Raw genomic sequence first — 19,713 nt, 5'->3', positions numbered from 1 at the left:
GAGCAGCAGGCTCTGGAGCTTTTGAGGGAGGAAGAGCCAGGACAGTTTCCTGCGCCTGCATCCGCTCAGCCCTGCCCCCTCCTTTATGAGCTTCAGAAAGTGGAGCCCTAAAAGCGAGGATGGATGAGACATCCAAGCCCCCCCGCTCCCCCTACAAACACAGAAGCCCTGGAAACTTGAGGAATCTATGCTCACCATTCACACATAACGTTTTCTGCAGGTGTTTATAATCCCTGTTGCTTCACTAAACCTTTACAGGACCTCTGTGAGGCAGGCTGAGCAGGTGCGTATAATCTCATCAACCCATTTTACAGATGAGCAAATGAAAAACAGAGATATAGATTGAAAAGACAGTGGCCACACAGCTGGTGAGGGGTGTGGACAGGACTGGAAGCATTTCCCTTTACCCCCTACCCCCAACCAGAGCCCTTACACACTACAGAGCTGCCTCTGAGGGGTAGAGGCCCTTTGGTTAATTTCTTTCAGCTCCATTGCCTGAGTTCTTGCAGACCCAGGCTGAGCAGGGCCAGGCCTCAGGCTTTGGCTGAAAAATACATACTGTTTTTTGTTGGCCTTTTTGAGGAGTGTGGGCTCGGAGCAGTAGGAGGACTTCCCTTTGGTCCCGATGCTCAGGCAGCTGGAACAGCAGCCACAGGGCCCGATGGCCAGGGGCCCCTGCTGCATGGGCACCAGGCTGCTGCTGATGCGGAGCGAGCCATTGACCAGGCAGTTGAGGGACCTGCCCCCTGGGGCAGCGGGCCGGGGGCCGTGCTGGCAGGGCAGGCGGGGCAGGGCGGGGAGCCCCACGCTCTGGTCCAGGGCAGGTGCCGCGGTGACGGTGATCTCCGGGGAGCTGGGCCTCAAGGCTTCGGAGGCTGGCAGGCTGGGCTGCCTGTTCCCCACCTCCGGGCGGACCCCCGGGCTGTGCTGGTTCATGTGCAGCTTCCTCATGTGGTGCACCACGGCCGCCGCATTGAAGGCTTGCTAAGGAGACACGAACCAGCCTCTGCCTGTCTGCATCCTCGGAGGGCCCAGCGCATCCTCTGGCTTGCCCTCTGCCCTGTGGCCTCTTGAAACCCATGTGCCCTCTTCTCAGTTCAAAGAGGGTCCTGACAGCTTCAGTGTCTGCCAGGAAGCTCCAAGGAAGGCCCCTATCCCACCTGCCCCTGCCCAGCCTCCAGGGCCCAGACAGCCTGCCCGCCTCCTGGAGAGGACCACCTACCCTCCACTTGCTCTTGGCGAAGTTCTTCTGGATCTGGAGGCTGACTGATGGGTAGATGTCCCGGTGGAGGGCTGTGTTTCCGTTAATCCTGTGGGCACAGAGGGGACACTGGGCTGGTGGTGACTCCAGGGAGTCGGCCAGGCGTTGGGCATGGGGCTGTGGATATGGGTCCAGGTAGAGCTGAATGGAGCCCCCAGGGGAGGGCAGCCCTTAGCAGGGAAGGGCTGGGACCAGGGCTCCTCTTTCCCTGGGGCAGGTCACTTGGGGCCTATGCTTCGGCAAAACGAAAACCTTACTTCAGAGCAGGATCAGCAGCCTATGGCCTGTACTCACTGCCTGTTTTCACCCTGGGACACAGACACACCCACCCCTTCAGGTGTGGGCTCTGTGGCTTCCCTGCTGCGCCGGCCGCTTGAGCAGTTGCCCTAGAGAACATATGACCAGCAAAGCCTCAAATATTTCCTACCTGGCCTTTTACAGAAGGAAAGTTTACTGACCCCCATGTCAGAGGGCATTTGGGTGATCACCATCCTTTGGCTCAAAACTTTGCCCGGAATTCACCTCCTCCTGAAAACCCTCGTCGGTGAGGCCACCCAACACAGGCTGCCCTCTTCCTGTCCCCTTAGCCTCTTACCCACCTACCTCTAAGTGTCCCTCAGACACCTGCCATGAACATAGTACTTCCTAGGTACTGAGGGACCCAGATAAGTAACAGGCGTGGCCCTGATCACGAGGGCCTAACAGTATAGGTCTGGAACCTTGTTTCATGCCATGAACTAGAGTAATTCACGGTGAGCAGTGCAATTGACATGGAGGGGTGGGGAGGTCTGTCTGGAATGCAAGAGCCAGGGCTTCTGAGAAGGGCAGAACCTGCTCAGGATCCACATCCAAGGTAAGGGGCAGGCCATTCTAGGTGGTGACAATGCCTGGAGCCAAGGTGTGATGTGGAAAGAGCTTGGCATAGGAGGCAGGGGAGGGCCGGGAGAGAACTGTAGCCCTTAGGCCTTCTGGGACAGAGAAGGTGTGCTGGGAACCCTGAGCAATGGCATTGGAGTAACAGATCAGGCCAGATTAGGGAAACCCTAGGCCTGCTGTGGTGGGAACTGGGGAGCTTGTAAATTCTTGAGCAGGGGTGTAGCCTGAGGAAAAGAAGTGTTTCAAGATTTTATGTACCTGCTTTACCAATTGGTTGCTTTGTGCTTGTTCTCAAAGCACCTTGCATGGAAGAGGCTTTGACCCTAGAGTAAAATAATGCCCCTAAGGACAGAGCAAAGCTGCCTGTCTCGCTGCATCTGCCTCCTCAACTGATGACCCAGCTGCCGGCATGGGCCAGAACCCACGTAATTCAATGCTGTTTGCATCTCTAACTGGACCTGGTGAGCACGTCTGTGCCCCCTGGATGCCTCTTCAGGAAACAGCTCAGACGCTGGGGAAACACACTGTGAACAAGTCAGCGTGGTACCTGGGGAGCCACAGGCTGGGGTCTAGGGCCCGCCCAGTTCCGCACTCACCAGGGGTGCCTCAAGGCCTTCTCACAGGTGTACCGCTCATTCGGGTCCTTCTCCAGCAAGTGACAAATAAAATCCTTGGCTAAGGGGGACAAAGCAAAGACACAGCAGCTAAGGACCAGGTTTCATGACATGGAAATTCACTTCCAGGCTGGTGGGTGGCAGCAAAAGCATCTTTAGCTAATCTTCCAAAGAGGCAATTTTAAGTCTTGAAAGAGAAAAAAAAAAAAAATCCAAACCACGTAACAGCTACCCACCACAAAGCACCAGAGAGGCTCTGGGCAGCCTCACCCACACAGCATCACAGATAAGCTCTTGTCACGAGGTGCCGATGTGCCTGAGGCCCCGCGGGTGCCCGTTTGCACCTTCAGGGCCAGCACCTCCATGGGTGAGCGCTGGCTTCTCCCAGCGCTGATCTCCACGTAATGGACCCGACAGCATGTAATGAATGCTGGCCTTCCCACACACAGACATCGCACGCTCTTGGTCTTTGGATGAAAAAGGCAAAACTTGGCCTTGGGTCGCCACTCCTGCCTGGAACACGCCCCTGTGGCTGGCTCTGCCCTTCCGGCCCCTCATCTGAACTACCTCCCTTGCTTTTACCGGGCACACTGTGGTTTTGTCTCCGGGAAAACAAAAGCACGAACCTTAGATACAAACCATTTACTTGGCCTTTGAACCAGACGAAGATTTCTCCAACTTTCCCTGGCAAACCTGTTCGCTAAGGTTCCCCGGGGACTTTCAAGAGCCAGGGCTGTCATCCTTTATTGAGCTCTTTTCCCTGGGCAGCCTTTGCCTGGAGCCTGTTATTTTGTCCTTCACGTGCACCAGTCTTACCTGACTCAGAAATGTCATCCCAGAATGGAGACTCAAACTCGTAGTAGCCCTCCTTGATCTTCTCAAAAAGCTTAGACTCAGTTTCTTCATAGAAAGGGGGATACCCACACAGCCTGCAGAGGGACAGGAAGGAGGTATGCCGCTGAAGAAGCCCACCTTCCCTGGGCCAGCCTCTCCCCTCTGTCCAACCTCACGCTATGTCCACGGCCAGGCAACAAGGGGCCCAGAGCAGCAGCGTGACCGGGACACGGATCTGCCTCTGATTCAGGAAAGATGCAGTTTCCATCAAGTGTTTCTGCAGAAGCCTGCTTGGACCAGGCAGCCCTGAAAGGCCGCTTTGCCCATGATCTCCCCTAAGCCCTCGCTGCTTCTCCATGTACCTCCCCCGACTCCTGGATGATGCATAAAACTTCTTTAAGAAGGATGGTAGAACGTCCACTTGAATGTAAGTTTCCAGAGGAATTTTTTAGGCTCTTTTGTTTATCATTTTTTAAGTACCTAAACCACTGACTGGCACAGAGTGGACAGTGAATATTTGTTGAGTAGATGAAGACAATAGTTATAAAACACAAGTTGAAGAAATAGGGAAATGAACTAAGGAGTCAATGAAGAATCCCAAGTTACTTTCCTAAGAGCGAAGTTTGCTCTAGGTGGGAAGGGCTGCTGGGGAAGGGGTGGTGAGCGGGTTTGGAAGGAAGACGCTGGGAACATGTGGAGAGGAGCGGGGACCAGGTTCATCCAGACCATCATTCTGCCTCGGGCTGACGTTGCCAGGAGAGAAATCTGAGATGTGAACATCCTACCCACTTGGCTTCCAAGCTTGGCTTGGCCTCTGCCTCTTGCACTGCTCACTCCACAGAGTGGGACTCAATACATTTATATCCAGCACATGGGGGTGGGGGTGCAGGAAGAAAGTGTCGTGCGGCTGAGCAGTGGGTTCACACTGAGCTCTGTTTTTATAACCTGGTAGAGATCAAGATAAGAACATTTGGTGCTGTGTGTATGAGTAAGTGTGTGTGTGCGTGTGCGTGTGCACGTGTACCGGCACATGCCTTGGAGGTGGATGCTGCTTGAGGAGCTGAGACAGAGAAGGGAGAAGAAAGGGTGAGCAGGCTCTGAGATTTCTCAGGAACTGAGCCAGTGCCAGCTTCTACTCACAATATGTAAGTGATGACGCCGATGGACCAGCAATCCACAGCCTTGCTGTAGGGCTTCTGGGCCAACACTTCTGGAGCTGCAGCAAACCAAAGGCAGAGTCAGGGCTGGGGGCAAGAGGAGAGGGCTGAGGGTGAGGGCCAAAGGTTAGGATGAGGCTGAAACTCATGCAGGGCAGGGACTGGGTTTCTCCCAGCAGACTATATCTTCCTCCATCAGACTGCAAGTTCCTCCATGAGAGGGCCTAGGACTCCTTCATCAGACGGGGTTCTCCAGGGCTATGTTTCCCCCATTAGACTGAGTACTCTCTGGAGGCAGGGCCTGTGTCTCCCCTCTCAGATGGGGGCCCCCAGGGCAAGGACTGTGTGTCTCCTTTCAGCCGGGGACCTCTCTCCCACTGGACTGGGATGTCCTTGAAGGCAGACGTTTCATTAATTGAGGCACTTGCAAAGGGCAGGCAGTAGCTGCCCCATCAGCTCTGTTACCTTCTGAGGGCAGAGCTTAGTCTGGCCCATCGGATCAAGAGCTCTGTGAGGGAACGAGCCACCTCTTCCTCTGACTGGTTGCTCTGGGGCAGTAGAGAGCTGCCTTCTGTATGTATCCCAGATATCAGGGGTTTGTATCCAGCGGGATTCAATGCCTGCTGGTAAGTGACCAGCTTCTCCTTTGGGGAGAGAGGAGAGTCCCTCCCCTGGGTCAGGGTTCTGCCTCCCACTCCCAGCCCTCACCTGGTGATGAGTGGCTACGAGGGAAGGGGCAGCAGTGGATGCTCCGAGTTTTGACTTTCTCCGTCCTTGGACCCCAGGAATTCTCCCTCCTGGTACCCTGCCCACTTTCACCTTTCTGGGGGCTCTGGAAGCCTACAGGGCTGTTGGGTAGGAGGCTCCACCTCTGCCAGTTTCCTAGGGCATTTCCTTGGTATATATTTGGGGCCTATGACTGAGTTCTTCAGATCCAGTCTCAACACTATGCCTCCAGGGTATCAACAATTAGGGGGTGGGGGGCTAAAGTCTCCTCCGGACTGGGAGAAAGGAGAAGGGGCTAGTGGGCAACCGCTCAGCAATCTACTGGTCTCTGGAATTGTGATCTTGTTTCTGCCCCTGGTCTGGCTGGAAAGACAAAGGCTGGAGGTCTATCTGCAAAAGTGAGAGCCAGAGTACAGATGGGGTAAGGGGACTCAGGAGTAGAATGTCTTTAAAGATGCAGGACTTGGGAGCAGTAGGGGTTGTTCCAGATGCATTGGCTGGCCCTGAACCTCATGAGTGACTGTTCTACCAGGATCATCTCTGAAATGGAACCTGGTCTGCTCACAATAGTTCTCTGTGAGTAACATCCATGTGGTGGAATGTAGCCAACTGGTCAACCTCCCTTCCAGTCCCATACTCACCGACATAGCCTGGGGTCCCACAGGCAGTGGACATGACACCACTCTGTTCCATCTTGGAGAGACCAAAGTCTGTGATCATAATCTTAGAATTCTCTTCAGGGGTGAGGTAAAGCAGGTTTTCAGGCTATGGGAAAAAAGAAATATCAAGTAATGTTGGATATAATCACCTAAAAATGTATCTCTTTCCTTCCCCCAGTATCTGATTTCTTAGGAAGCTGCATCCTGGGCTCCTGATTTCAAGGTCAGACTCATGTCCCTCCATTCTTCCCTCCTTCCTCCTACCTGGACCTTCACCCTCTGTAATCCAGCACCTTGTGTTTTGCTTTTGGCTCTGCCTTTACTTAGCTTGATAGTTAATGTTCTAACTTACTTACAGTTATACAGTTAGCTTAGTTATAGTTAATGTACTAACCCTTCCCTCTTCTCATCCCCAATTACCCTAAGATTATTTTGTTTTCTGAGGGAAACAACCCTTAGTTTATCTTCTCTAATCTCTCTAAAGTCTGGTGCATGCCTGGTGCAACATTGCCTCTCAATAATAACTTACTAAATTTGTCCATTACTGTGGCTGGGTTCAAAAAACATGTGGATGATTTTGGTATCCTAATAGGGTGAGACCTAGTGAAAAGTTCAGGAAAAGGCTGAGGTGCAAATTAATAATGATGGTTCAGTAACTCAAAATTTGTTTTAGAATCTGAAGGTGAAAGGGGCCTTAGGGATCAGTAAGTCCAACCCTCTCATTTTACAGAGCTTAGACTGCCCACGACCCATGCAGCTTCCTCCAAGGTCACTGCCGTTTCCCATCGAGGACCCCGCCTTGGCACCTTTAAGTCTCTGTGGACGATGCCATTCTCGTGGAGGTATTTCACTGCCGACAAGACCTGCCGGATCACCAGGCTGGCATCCTTCTCTGTGTAGACACCCCGTTCCAGAATCCGGTCAAAGAGCTCCCCACCAGAAACACTGTGGGCACAGGGACAAGTGCAGGAATTCAGTTCTTATTTCAGGCCGAAGGGACATGAATGTGTTTATTCTGGAGCCATGGGGCACAGTTGTGGCTAAACAGGCAGGTGCCCGCAGGCTGTGATTTGAGGGGTGCAGAGAGGACTAACCCAATCTCAGAATGCAGCCTTTCGGTACCTGGAATATCACTAGGGAGTTATTTCTTTGGGCCAACCATTGACCTCTCCCTGGTAACTTCCTTTAAAATGCATAATGCCTCTGGTTAGGGTTTTGCAAGAAGCCAATAATCCTTTCCTGGGGACATGTTTCTTAGCTGCCTTCTTTCCTGGCCTGGGACACAGGAAACCATGATGAAAGGGAGAGGTGAAGCTGAAATCAGACGAAGTAGGAAAGAGAAAGTGTGCAAATGAGGCTAACTATGCTCATGTCAGGATTTCTTTCCTCATTTTGGAAAGCTGAGCTGCCTAAAGCTGGCATTACGAGGTAGAGTCATAGTAGTGTTGTCAGAGTAGTGTTCTGAGGCTTAAATGGTATGGTATCTGAGGATTCAGAGGAGCTTTAAGATCAAGTCCAACACCCATCTCTCGAATGTCATCTACACTATTTTTGCCAAGTTTTCTAGTCAGTACCGGAAAATACCAGTGGCAGAGAACTCCCTCCCTCCTAAGACAGACTGTTTCATCTTTTGTCACTTTCTTAATATATATCTATATATCATGAAGGAACTCAACTTCCTGTAGTAACTGCAGGTGGCATTGGTTGTGGAAATGCACACATGACAGCACCATGCAGCAATAAGGGAGTAGAATTTCTCCAATCAAAATGCACACATCCTGCTCCTTTTGTTTCTGTCTTGAAGCTCTGGGCTCTGCTGTGGGAGCTGGAGGCCCATGAGAGAGATACTCTTTGTACACAACTCTGAATTCCTGACTCAGAGAGGCCTGGGAGTCTCTGCAGAACTTCAGTGACATCTAAACCTGCACACCTTTCTCCCTCCCCTTAGCCATCTGGGTGACTGTGTGCTAATCCTGTTGCATTGGCCTCATTAAGGTGCCACATGGTCCTTGCCCACTTGTTAGCGCTGCTCTGGGCCCCTCCAAGCTTATTTCCTTGGCTGCTTGCTACCACTATTCACTGGGCCTCCGGTGAGCCCAGGAGTTAATAGCCTGAGTTAGCTCATTACAATTTCTGTGAAATTAACCTATCGGTCAAAGACATTGCATCCAGCTACACTGAGCTTGCAGATGGATGCGTGTGTGTGTGAGTGAGTATACATGTATTTTATACACAGTAGCATCTCTGAGCCCAAGGCTGAGCCCTCAGGAGCACTGACCAGCCCTACAGCAGCCACTCTCAGGCAGAACTCTGATGACAATGACACGGAGTCCTTTCTAATGAGGCACCGTTTCTGCCCTACGCTTGGACGCACACATACACACAATTGCAGCCTGTTGTTAATTGAACCAGAAAGAGCTCTTAGCATTTCAGAGCCTCTTGAGTTAAATCGTGCTTTGTCTTTTCAGCACCTTCCTTCCCTCACCACCGACCCAGGGGCCCCAGGGAGAGGAAGCGGGTCACCTGTCACTTACAGCTGCATGACCAGGTAGTAGTGAGTGCTGCTTTCATAGATGTCCTCCAGGGTCACAATGTTTTCATGCTTGATCCTGAGGGAAAGCAAGGGTCGTGGTGAGAGGTAGACGGTTCAGGCTGTCCAGACAAAGAAGGCAGATTCAGCCCTGCTGGACTTTTATTTCTATTAGAGACTTTTGATGACAATGTTTAGGAAGATCAGGTCCTTGTGAAGCCTTCCTAATAAGTAGGCAGTCAGGGAAGAGATTCCCCAAATGGTGTTTAATCCATATTTTGAAATGGATAATTCATCCTCTTGCCTTCAGGGAACACACATCTCATTGTTACTCCAGGAATTAAAGAGTTAAACTTTACCAAAAGAGAATGTTAAAAGAACTGAGATTTAAAAGAACTTATATGTGGAACCTGAAAAAAAAGACAAATGAGCTTACTTACAAAACAGAAACAGACTCACAGACATAGAAATCAAACTTACAGTTACCGGAGGAGGGGGGAAGGGGATGGGAAGGGATAAATTGGGAGTTGAGATTTATAGACACTAACTACTATATATAAAATAGATAAACAACAAATTTCTTCTGTGTAGCCCAGGGAACTATATTCAGTACCTTGTAGTAACCTATAATGAAAAAGAACATGAAAACGAATATATGTATGTGTAGGTATGACTGAACTATTATGCTGTGCACCAGAAATTGACATGACACTGTAAATTGACTATACTTCAATTAAAAAAAAAAAGAGCTGAGGGAGTCTAAGGGGGCATCTATCCCCAGGTTATCCCACAAAATGGGTGGAGGCCAGATCTTCAGAAAAATGGCATGAAGGAAGTGTACCACAACAGGAGGCGCTGGGTTAGCTAAGCCTCCTCTTGGGTAACCAAGGAGGAAGTGTTGCAAAAGTATTGTTCCAGGATATTGTGAGAAGTAAGACAGAAGCTTGTTGTGAGGGTCACTTCTGTGGGATGCCTGAGATCAGTGACTCTTGCGCAGAGGCTATTTTGTCTCTCAGGGGACATATGACAATATCTAGAGACACTTCTGATGGTCACAACCAGGGAGGGGAGACATGCTACTGGCATTTAGTGGGTAGAGGCAGAAATGTTGCTAAAGATCCTACAATGCTCAGGAGAGCCCTCAACACAACAAAGAATTCTCTGGTCTAAAATGTAGGGGGATGGAGGAAGGTATAGCTCAGTGGTAGAGTGCATGCATAGCACGCAGAAGGTCCTGGGTTCAATCCCCAGTACCTCCATTTAAAAAAAAAAAGTCAATAGCACTGAGGTCGAGAAACCGCACCCTGGATTACCTTTGTCTGGGGTTACTCCGAGGCTGAGGCCAGCAGAATAATCATATGAGCTGACGGGCTTGGCTTTCCGGACAGCAATCCTATGCATGCCCTAGCAGGAGGAAGCTTCTTGGAAGTTTCACTCGTGGGCATGCAGCACAGGGGTTCACCACTTAGACTCGGAGTCAGTTGGGACTGAGTTCAGATGGGACTCAGGCACTTACTAATTGGGTAACCCGGGCTGGCTTCCTCAAATCTCCTAAGCCTCACTTAGAGTCTGTAAATCTCTCTCACAGAATGTTATCAGGATTAAAGGAGATAATGCACGTAAAATGCTTAGTACAGTGTCCGGGGAAAGTAAACACAATCAACAGTAGCTAGCATCTTTAAGATATTTTAAAAAATACAGACCTCAAGCAGTGATTATCTGATGGATTCAACTACACTGATAAGCTGTAATGCTAACAGGAATTTTTCTGTGATTTAATCACCAAACAGATATTTATTGAGTGTCTATGCTGTTAGGGATCGGTGATGCAATGCAGTGATAAGAAAGACCAACCTAGTCCTGGCTCTCAGTGAGTTTACAGTCTCTCTCTGCCCTAATCTCCCTGGAGCCCAGACCTACATCCCCAACATCCTACCAGACGCCTCTAGGTAGAGATAGGTGGATATGTATATTGAATATGTTACAACCAATCTCTATTTCCTCTAAGCCTACACATCCTTTCTGTACACCATCACAAGCAATGATACTACTGTTTACAGAACTGATCAACCTCAGGGTCTTTTTTATGCTTTTCTCTTTTACACTCTTACCAGCCAACCCCAAACCTAATCACTTCTTTTTCTGAAATAACTCTTGAATCCAGCCTAGCTGCCACCACATGATCTTGCCACTACCTTCACTCACTTCCTTATCCTTGCCTCGATTATTGAGAAAGTCTTGTAATTGGTCTACTGTCTTCCAGGCTCACATCCTCCAATCCATCCTTCACCATGTTTGAGACTGTTGGCTCTAAAGTATAAGTCTGATCGTGGGAATTTTTACTTAAAATTCTTTGATGAGTTTGCTCTGCCCACAGAAAGAAGTCAACATTGTCTATCATGGCATCCAAGACCCTTTATTATCAGGTCCCACTTGGCCATTTTAGTTTCATCTCCTGTCCCTTGATGGCACTCACTCTAAGTTCAGGGGCTTCCAATGGTCACTCTTCCCTAACATTGCTTGCCCTTCCATGATTCTATAAAAGTTTATGCTACACTCAGCCTGACTCCGACCTCTACAAAATTCTACTCATCCATCAAGGTCTCTCTTCTTTGAAAATGTACCTAAAATCCACACTTGTAAAAACACATACAGGCAGCACAAATCTCTGTCTCCTCCAAGTTCTGCCTTTTGCCAGCGTGGCTCACCTCCAATGGGACTGATGTCTGTTATGGGCACCACCATCTCTGTTCACAAAAAAGTAAGCTCCTGAGGGTAAAGAATTTTGTCAGCTTCATCGTTGTGGTCCTGATGCCAGTATTAGGCATCACCAGGGGGGTTCCACAAGGATTCGTTGTATGAGTCCCTGCTGTAAACATCTGATGGTTTATTAGCGTAACTTCCATCAGGACAGCTGGGGTGCTGAAACTACACTTGCTTTGGAACAATTTAAGGCTAAGTTTCCAAATCTTGTTCTGCATCTTTCATTACTGATTCTTCCTGGTTTTGACCCTTAGCTGATTTTCGTTCCTTTAAGCTAGTTACCCTGTGGTCTATGTGCACAATCAGCTCTGCTACCATTTGTTCACTAGTCAAATTGCTGCCAAAAGGAAAAAAAAAAAAAAAAAGAAAAGATAAGAAATCAGCCAAGACAGCTACTATCTGGCTAAACATAGCTGATGGGTCCAACTGACCTATCAGCTCAAACAAAGGGAGTAATAACTTTGGGGGTGGAAATCCTGCCCCAGTCCCTCTTGAAGGTAATATTGTCATCCCACAGTTGTCCTCGACCCGCCCTAGGACCCACTCACTTTTTCAACACAGCGATCTCATTCTCCAGGCTGCTGTCCCGGAAGGCAGGTGACTTTTTGATGCACTTCAGGGCAAAGAGCTTTCCAGTTACCCTTTGCTTCACCAGGAAAACTTCTGAGAAAGCTCCTCTGAGTAGAAGACACCAAGAGATAAAAGTTAGTACTGGCTGGCTAGAGACCAGTGCTGGAGGCAAGAGCAAAGGGGACAGGAGGGAAGGTGTGGCTGGTAATCGGTTTCATTGTCATTATGGGCATCTGATGAGCTGCATCCATGCGAGACCCTATCAGGCAAACCATCGTGTCTTTCATCCATCACGTGGGAGAGACAAGATCCTACCACAGACTCAGGGACTGGGAAGCCCGTTTCTGAGTTCCGTGATTTGGGAATGATTCCCAGAAACTCTGCTTCTATTCCAGAGATGTCTCCACTTGGCGAACCCATGAAAAAGAGGCCACTGCAGAGTTGATTTACTTTGCTTCTCCCAACGTGGTGCAGCGTGGCACACTGCGTGGCAGCTGGAAGTAGCCCTGGAGAACAGGGCTCCGGCAGTGAGAGAGAGGGGACTTCTGTATCAGCTCTAGATGGTGATAACTGCCCCGAACCAGTGCTCAGAGGCAAGGGGGCTGAACACCCTCTCACTCAGTAGGATCTGTGAGGACAAAAGGCAGAACCCAGCAGCTCAGGGTGGGCTGTCTGAAGACGGAGAGAATGGAACCCAATGGGAATACAGGGTAGGATTCCAAACTGTAGGATTCTTGGTTTGAAGGGGATCCTCTGGAGACCAGGTCATCAGAATGGCAGTTAGATAGCAGAGGACGCTGGAGCCTGGTTGCCCACGTTATAACCTCAGCTTTTTAGGTAACAAGACACTTGACTTCTATATACCCAGTTTCTTTATCTGAAAAGTGGGAATGTCAGTAGTATCTGATCCATACAGTTGTTTAGGAGAGGACATGAGTCAATTTATATACGAAGTGCATAAAAGCGTTTTTGACATCTAGTAAACTGTACGTGCTAGATCCGATCAATGTTATTATTACTATCGTTATATGAATACCCTTAGGGAGAACATCTGGCAGTAACAAGAGGAGACAGAGCTTGAGTGAGGAAATAGCGGCACCATCCTCCTCCCTGCCAGCTGGGTTTTCTAGCGTGGAGGCCCAACAGCAATCAAGCCTGTGTAAGGACTTCCAGAATCTGCATGAGAAAATGCTTGGTGCTTCCTGTGTCTGAGTTTCCTGTTTTCCCAGCTGCACTGGGAACTGAGTTAATCAGAGATTTCAGAGCTTGCTCCATTCATTCATTCACTCACTCATCCCTCCAATCAAGATTTATTGAGCACCTACTGAGTCTTAGACACTGGAGAGAAAGAGGTAAGTGTTTCTGCTCCTAAGGAGCCTGCAGACTTAGTGAAGAACATGGACAAGAGAGCAATTAACGTGCGCTTTGAAAAATGTTATTCGGCATTCAGCAAGCACCTGTTGGGCTGACAGAGCCTCTCTGTGTTAGGTACTGGGATTAGGGTTGGTCTAGTTTAGACTCTAGTGTGAGAGACAGACACACACAGATCAGCAGGAAGGCTTATGGGACCACAGAAAACAGACACTTAAGACAGGGCCTCTGCCATGCTCGGGCAGGTTACACACTGCGTGGTTCCAGGAGATGCCCATCCCCTCGGAGTCTGTATGTTTCCATACTTGTTATAATATCTTTCCTTTACACAGCAAGCTAGAGAAAAGGGTGCTTTTCCTCATGTATACAAGTGACCACTTGGGATGGCTGAGAAGCACATCATTCACGGATCTCCAACTTAAGAACACGCTGAACTCAGTTTTAAGGGATGAATGAGAGTTAGCCCAGTGAAAAAACAAGTTGGAAGTGGTGCTGCAGGTTGGGGTGGGGCAGAAGCTTGAGAAAAAGCCTGGAGGCGTGGAACAGCAGGTAGGGATGGGGCTGCTGCGGGCAGTCCGGCACCTGCTGTGAGGCAGGGAATGAGGGGAGGCAAAGTGGACCAGCACCAGGTCCTCTGCCTAGCTGCGTATGGAAAGTGCTCAAGTGTCTGTGTGATGGATGGATGGATGGACGGACGGATGGTTGGAATGGGCTGTCTGTTCTACTCATCTTTTTTTTTTTAAATTTTTTTAGGGTAGAGAGGTAGTAAGGTTTATTTATATTCATTTATTTATTTTTAATGGAGGTACTGGGGATTGAACCCAGGACCTCGTGCGTGCTTAGCACGCACGCTACCACTGAGCTATACCTTCCCCCCGACTACTCTTCTTTAGACCCCGCTCTCCTTGCCTTAAAATGAGTTGAACCACTTGACCTTAGAGATTCCTTCCACTTGTGACTTTCTAGGATCCCCCCTTCAGAGTTTTCCCTTTCACCTGTATCTTTCGAACCACACATAGATGGTCCCCTGATTTCAGAGCTGACACCCACTCTGGGCTCACTTGTAAAATGAGATCAAGCTCAGACCTTCCTGGGGGACGGTTTACGCTGCAGCGTGTGGCGCTGTCCTGCCTCAGGCTGCCTTCTGCATTGTGTGTGTGTGTGTGTGTGTGTTTGGGGTGTGTGGCAGGAGCACAGGAGAGGAATTGGAAGACTTAGTTGTGCCATCTGTCAGACTGGGGAGCAGCGAGCTAGTTTTGAGCAGCCAAGCTTGCTCGGGTCAGAAGGCAAGACAGGCAGAGGCCTCAGAGTCAGGGGCGCTTGCGAACTTGACTTGTGTGTCCTGCTCTGCAGAGCTCTCTGCTCTTGCTGGGAGCCTGGGTGGTGGAGGACGAGGGGAGAACCAAGAAGCAAGTTCTTTTCCTGGGCAGTGAAAGGAGGAGGCCTGGGACTTGGGTGACGTAGCTCTGTTATGGACTAGTTTTGCCCAGTGTCCCTACAGCTGCCCAGGGCCCTGGAATTGTGGGTGGCATCTGGGCAGATTTAGCAAAAGGCTATTTTCCCTGGTAGGCTGTCCCAGAGGAGCTGAGGACTAGAGAAAACGGGCCTTTGTTAGGGGATGCTGATGTATCCTGAACAGGGGAGGCAACTGTGTGCAACTGTCTCGTCTCCACAGCACGCCACCTGGGAAACCCTCTGGGGTCTGCAGTCTGGGCTGCCTGTCCTCGTCCTGAGCACCACAGAGGTGCCTTCTCTCTGGCTGTGACTTGCCCCCAGTCGTGTCTGCCTGCTCCCCTCCAATCAGTGTTGGGCTGGATACATTAGAGCCACCAGAAGCACTTAAAATTGATTCACGGTCTCCGGGTCCTGGCTCCTTAAATTCCGCTTTAGTAGTCCGGGACCAGAAACCTGTATTTTTCTGAAATTCCCTAGACTGAAATGATCTCAGGGAATCGTTAATTTTCTTGAGGGAGACAATGATATTGTGGATCCAGAAGAAAATGCTCTTATTCTTAGGAGATGCAAACAGAAGGATTCAAAGGCAACGTGTCATGATGTTTGCAACTTGTTTACAAATTGCTCAGCAAAGTGTGTGTGTGTAAAGCAAATACAGTGAAATGTCAATAACTGTCGAATTCAGGTGGTGGGGATATTGGTGTCCACTGCACTATGAGCGCAACTTTTCTTTACTTAAACTCTTTCCCTGCTAGAAGATAGAGGCATGAGCTCCCCAGGGGACTCTGCTGTCCCCCTAGGTTTAGAAGCTGCTTCACTGAGCTCCTTGAGGGGGGTGTGCGCTCCAACACAAGTCTAAACAGATGGTGAATACACTCTTGTCAACCTGGGCTTCTTTCTTCCTCCTGCTCTTCATTTTTGGGATGCTTTAGCAAATCATTTCCGATTCAGTCCTGAGCATTGCCTCCCTCTCCTGCCTAACCCCCTCCCGGGCCACACCTGTCTTGGCAAAGGCTGATGCTCTGATGCCAGGGCAGCTACAGAGACCCTCCTGCGTGCTGAGTGTCACCCTGGCTTGCGATGGGAGGGCTCCGAGGCCGCCGCTCAGGGCCCAGCCATCTCCTCCCCGGCTCCAGTGAGCGTGTGGGCAGCCGTCACTGCCTGAGGTCACCGCCTCCCAGCCAAGGCAGAGGGAGCTAAACTTAGCCAGAGCTGGCTAAAATGAAAGCTTGCTTGACTGGACAGCCCACTAAGGGCCCCTCACTTCCATGGCCCAATTAGCCCAGGCTAATTAGCTGACCAGCTGGGGTTCTGAGGCCCTGGGAGCCTGTGGCCCGGAACCGCTGCCAGCCTGCGTCAAAGGCTGCAGCCTCCCCCGGCGGAGAGGCCAGACTAAGGGCGAGTCAGCTCCAGACAAGATGTCTCTGCTCCTCCAGCCGTGTAATCACTGTCAAGGGGCAGGCACAGACACCCTAGAGGCTGGTAGGAGTTTGGGGTACAGTGTGATCTTATTTTCCCAACATGGTACCTAAATATGGAGCAGAGAGGATGCCAGTGGTGGGAGCTGATTCAGGTGTGGGTAACCCATCAGCCCTAGAAGCGCCTTCTTCCGTCAAGTCTATAGCAGACAATGGGTTTGACCTGTTCACTGCAACATTAGGGCTGGGGGATGAGGAAGCTGGGTGAGGGGGCCCAGGGAGATTCTGGGGTCAGTGAGTCTCCAGAAGTGCTCCAGAACTCCTCTTTCCTGTGACCAGGGCAAGGATCACAAGTTGTCACAGATCTGGAAGCAGGGCAGGATCTCCGGAGGGTGAGGAGGTAGAACCTGGGTGTCAGGGCTGGATGGTCCTCTGTGTTACCCGGGGTGCTTCCCTATTTGACCTCCCCAGGCCCCTCAGAGCTACTGAGCTGGTGTTACCACAGACTCAGTCCTGGTTTATCATTCCCCACTGGCCCAGGACCACTCTTTTCCAGCTCCCCACGGCTGGCAGCCCAGCCGCCCCATCTCCGCCCAGGACTCACGAGCCCAGCACTTCCATGAAGATGAATGTTTTCCGGATGTTGGTGGTCTGTTTCTTCCAGGAGCTGCAGTCATCTTCTTCCTTCCGACCCATCGCCTCCAGAGTTGAAGCTTCTGGGGATGCTGTGTTTGAGGAAGGGAAGAAAGGGTCTGATCAGCTAATTTCTCAAATAGGAGGAGAACAAGTTGTAAAAAGAGTCTAAGATACTCACATCATTCATGTAAAGCTAGAAGGAAGAATTAGGAGCAAAACCTGGATAACTGGCAAAAATCAGGCTTATTCTATCCATTTGCTCTTTAAATGAATAACAAATTTTACTACTATGTGCCCATTGTGCCTGTCCTGTGCTTCTGGAGTTTAGAGTCTAGGAGTTGAAACTCCACTTTGTACAAATGCATTTAAGGACAATAACGCACACATGTGTAGATTGACATGGGACTATCCACCTTGAGGGGATCTGAGCTGTTTCTTGTGAGACCAAGTGATCACCAAGGTATTTATTCAGACTACTGAGTCACCAGACTTCTTCCTGTGGTCACAGCTCGGCTGCCTCCCCCTGTCATTACTATTAACTTCTCTCCTACCTGTGATGGGTTAAAGGAATGAATATTAGATGAATGAGCGTTGTGTTTCCTCGTAACTCCCACAACATTTAGCAGAGTGCTAGAAAAATAGTTATTTGTTAAAATCTGAATTGGGCGGGGGAGGGTACAGCTCAAAGTGCTAGAGTGCATGCTTTGCATGTACGAGATTCTGAGTTCGATCCCCAATACCGTGTCTAAAAAAATAAATAAATAAACCTAATTACTTCCCTCCCCCCTTCCCCCACCAAAAAAAAAAAAAAATCTGAATTGGAATGTGTCCTGACTTTATATGAGTTCTGGAGTCACTATCTTCGTTCAACAGTCAAGACCCACGACGTGCCAGGGGCTGAATATGCACGGTGACTGTATCCCTGTAAGTAGCACCTGCAGTAAACCCTCCCCGTTGAGCAATGTCTATCATTGGTTGCCAGCTGGGACCCTGGCTGATGTAATAAGAAATGGAGACCCAGAGAAGCGGTCTTAGCTTCTAGTGAGGCAGTTAGAGCAGATCTCACATCTTTCATAAGGATGATTCAGAATGATTATCTGAAGATCAGATCATCTAGCCAAGGTTATAGAGCTAATCACTTGCATTCTAGATTTCTTCTTCAAGATTTGGAATAGAAGCTATGTACCCCCCCACTGCATCACACTGGATTCCAGCCCCCTGCCGTCTCAGTCTAGTGTCTTATTTAGCATTTTTCAATGCACTTTAAGACAAATGAGTTCCCGTGATATTTCATCGAAAGGTAAAGTTGCTGATGGTACTCAGTGTATAACCCAGTGGTCAGATGGACCACACAGGTGATGACCCTGCCTTCCTGGGGCCGGCAGCCCGGAGGAGCCAGGCAACGAGCAAGAAAGCTAACAGGTGTATAGTGACGAAGGGTGGTTAAACCACGAAAGAGCAAAACCTGAGCTTGTAAGACAATCAGGGAGGGTCTTCCTTAGAAAGAAGGGTGAGCCTCTCTGACCAGGTCACATTTAGCTGAGATGGGAAGTTGGTGAAGAAGCCAGTTAAGCATAGAGCATGTGAAGCGGCATTTTGGCAGAAGGGATAAAATATAAAAGTGCAGAGGGGGCAAGAGACTGAAGGGACAGTGCGGCTGGAACAGGCTGAGCTCTGTTACGTTAAACTGATGTATTTTCATTCCTAGTAACCCCCACCCGGAAGATACATGTCATAAGACAGGTTCTGTGGTCGAGAGGGAAACCTTTTCTACTGTTAAGTCCCAGTTGTGAGGGGACTTGAGACCCTAGGAATAAGAAGGTGACACAAGGAAGGAGAGAGGTGTGGAAAAACTGACACTTTTGGCCCAAGTGGACCCTGAGAAGGAGATGGAGAGACAGAGGGTGTGGCTGTCAGAAGCACACATCTTTGCTTTCACCCTCTCAGGGTAAACGTCCATCCAGGAGTGGGGGAGATCGGTGACAGCAATGGGTGGGCTTGGGTGGGCTCCCCAGGACCCTGCTGGTGGGAGACTATAAGCCCAGGAGAAACTCTGACCACAACCACATTTAACAGGTGGCAAGTCATCATGGGGCAGGCCGAGAGGGGGAAGATGGGTGAGATGGTGTCACGACCTGCAGGGACTCCAGAAGTTCCCCAGGGCCCGTGGGGCTGGAGCCAGCCTGTACAGGCTCATGATGACTGACCGTATTTATTTCTTCCATCTCCATGCTTGGTGGCCTCATGTTGTTAGCTTGGAAAGGACCACAGTGGGAGTATCTACACCATGGAAACAGGGAAAGGCTACCATCTGGGCTCCTCCCACCCCTACCCCCACCCTCCAAGAGCCAGACCTTAAGCATTTATCAGCTCCCCTCTGCCCTCCGCCCTGGTGAGGGGATACAGAGTGGCTAGTGGACCTGTACTGGGGTCCGGGAGAAGAGATGGTTACAATCAGGTCTTCTCAGGTGGGATCAAGTGTCTGGGATCAGGCTTTTAGTGGAAGGTGTCAGCATAATGCCCCAGGGGCCAGAAGGGACCAGGCACACTTCGGGCATCACTAGTCCGCCTCTGCTGAGCTCCCAGAGAACTGGGGCCTGAAGTCGCTGATAAGCCTGGGGCCCCTTTCTCCCATGCCACAGCCAGGTCCGGTAAGTACCTCATGACAGAAAAGGTCACCTTGAAATAGAACAGGAAGCAGAAAAGCCATATCAAGTCTCTGTGTTTTCCTGGAGGACACTGGGTCTGCTAAATGAGACTCTATTAAACCTGAGAAACTGTAATGGGTAAGTTCAAATATAAAGTTCCCTGTCGCCCTTTTTGCTGCCTGGTAGGGTGGGAGT

At 49.9% G+C, this 19,713-nt stretch overlaps 1 protein-coding gene across 3 annotated transcripts in view; it reads right to left on the bottom strand.

Annotated features, from left to right (window-relative positions):
- CAMK1G (calcium/calmodulin dependent protein kinase IG) overlaps nt 1-19,713 on the bottom strand; it is a 28,211-nt gene that overhangs the window by 1,091 nt on the left and 7,407 nt on the right. For all 3 annotated transcript variants that reach the window (XM_010992157.3, XM_010992158.3, XM_031438649.2), the window contains exons 2-11: nt 16,839-16,959; nt 11,969-12,097; nt 8,662-8,736; nt 6,934-7,072; nt 6,110-6,233; nt 4,726-4,801; nt 3,568-3,680; nt 2,734-2,812; nt 1,223-1,310; nt 560-984 (exon numbers count right to left, since the gene is read on the bottom strand). In XM_010992157.3, the coding sequence (XP_010990459.2) occupies nt 560-984; nt 1,223-1,310; nt 2,734-2,812; nt 3,568-3,680; nt 4,726-4,801; nt 6,110-6,233; nt 6,934-7,072; nt 8,662-8,736; nt 11,969-12,097; nt 16,839-16,959 (1,369 nt within the window). The remainder of the gene's footprint in view (nt 1-559; nt 985-1,222; nt 1,311-2,733; nt 2,813-3,567; nt 3,681-4,725; nt 4,802-6,109; nt 6,234-6,933; nt 7,073-8,661; nt 8,737-11,968; nt 12,098-16,838; nt 16,960-19,713) is intronic.

This window comes from Camelus dromedarius, chromosome 21 (assembly GCF_036321535.1).
Source record: "Camelus dromedarius isolate mCamDro1 chromosome 21, mCamDro1.pat, whole genome shotgun sequence".
Classification (NCBI taxonomy): domain Eukaryota; kingdom Metazoa; phylum Chordata; class Mammalia; order Artiodactyla; family Camelidae; genus Camelus; species Camelus dromedarius.
The sequence above is the reverse complement of the archived record's forward strand: the minus strand, read 5'-3'. Positions and strand labels throughout refer to the sequence as shown.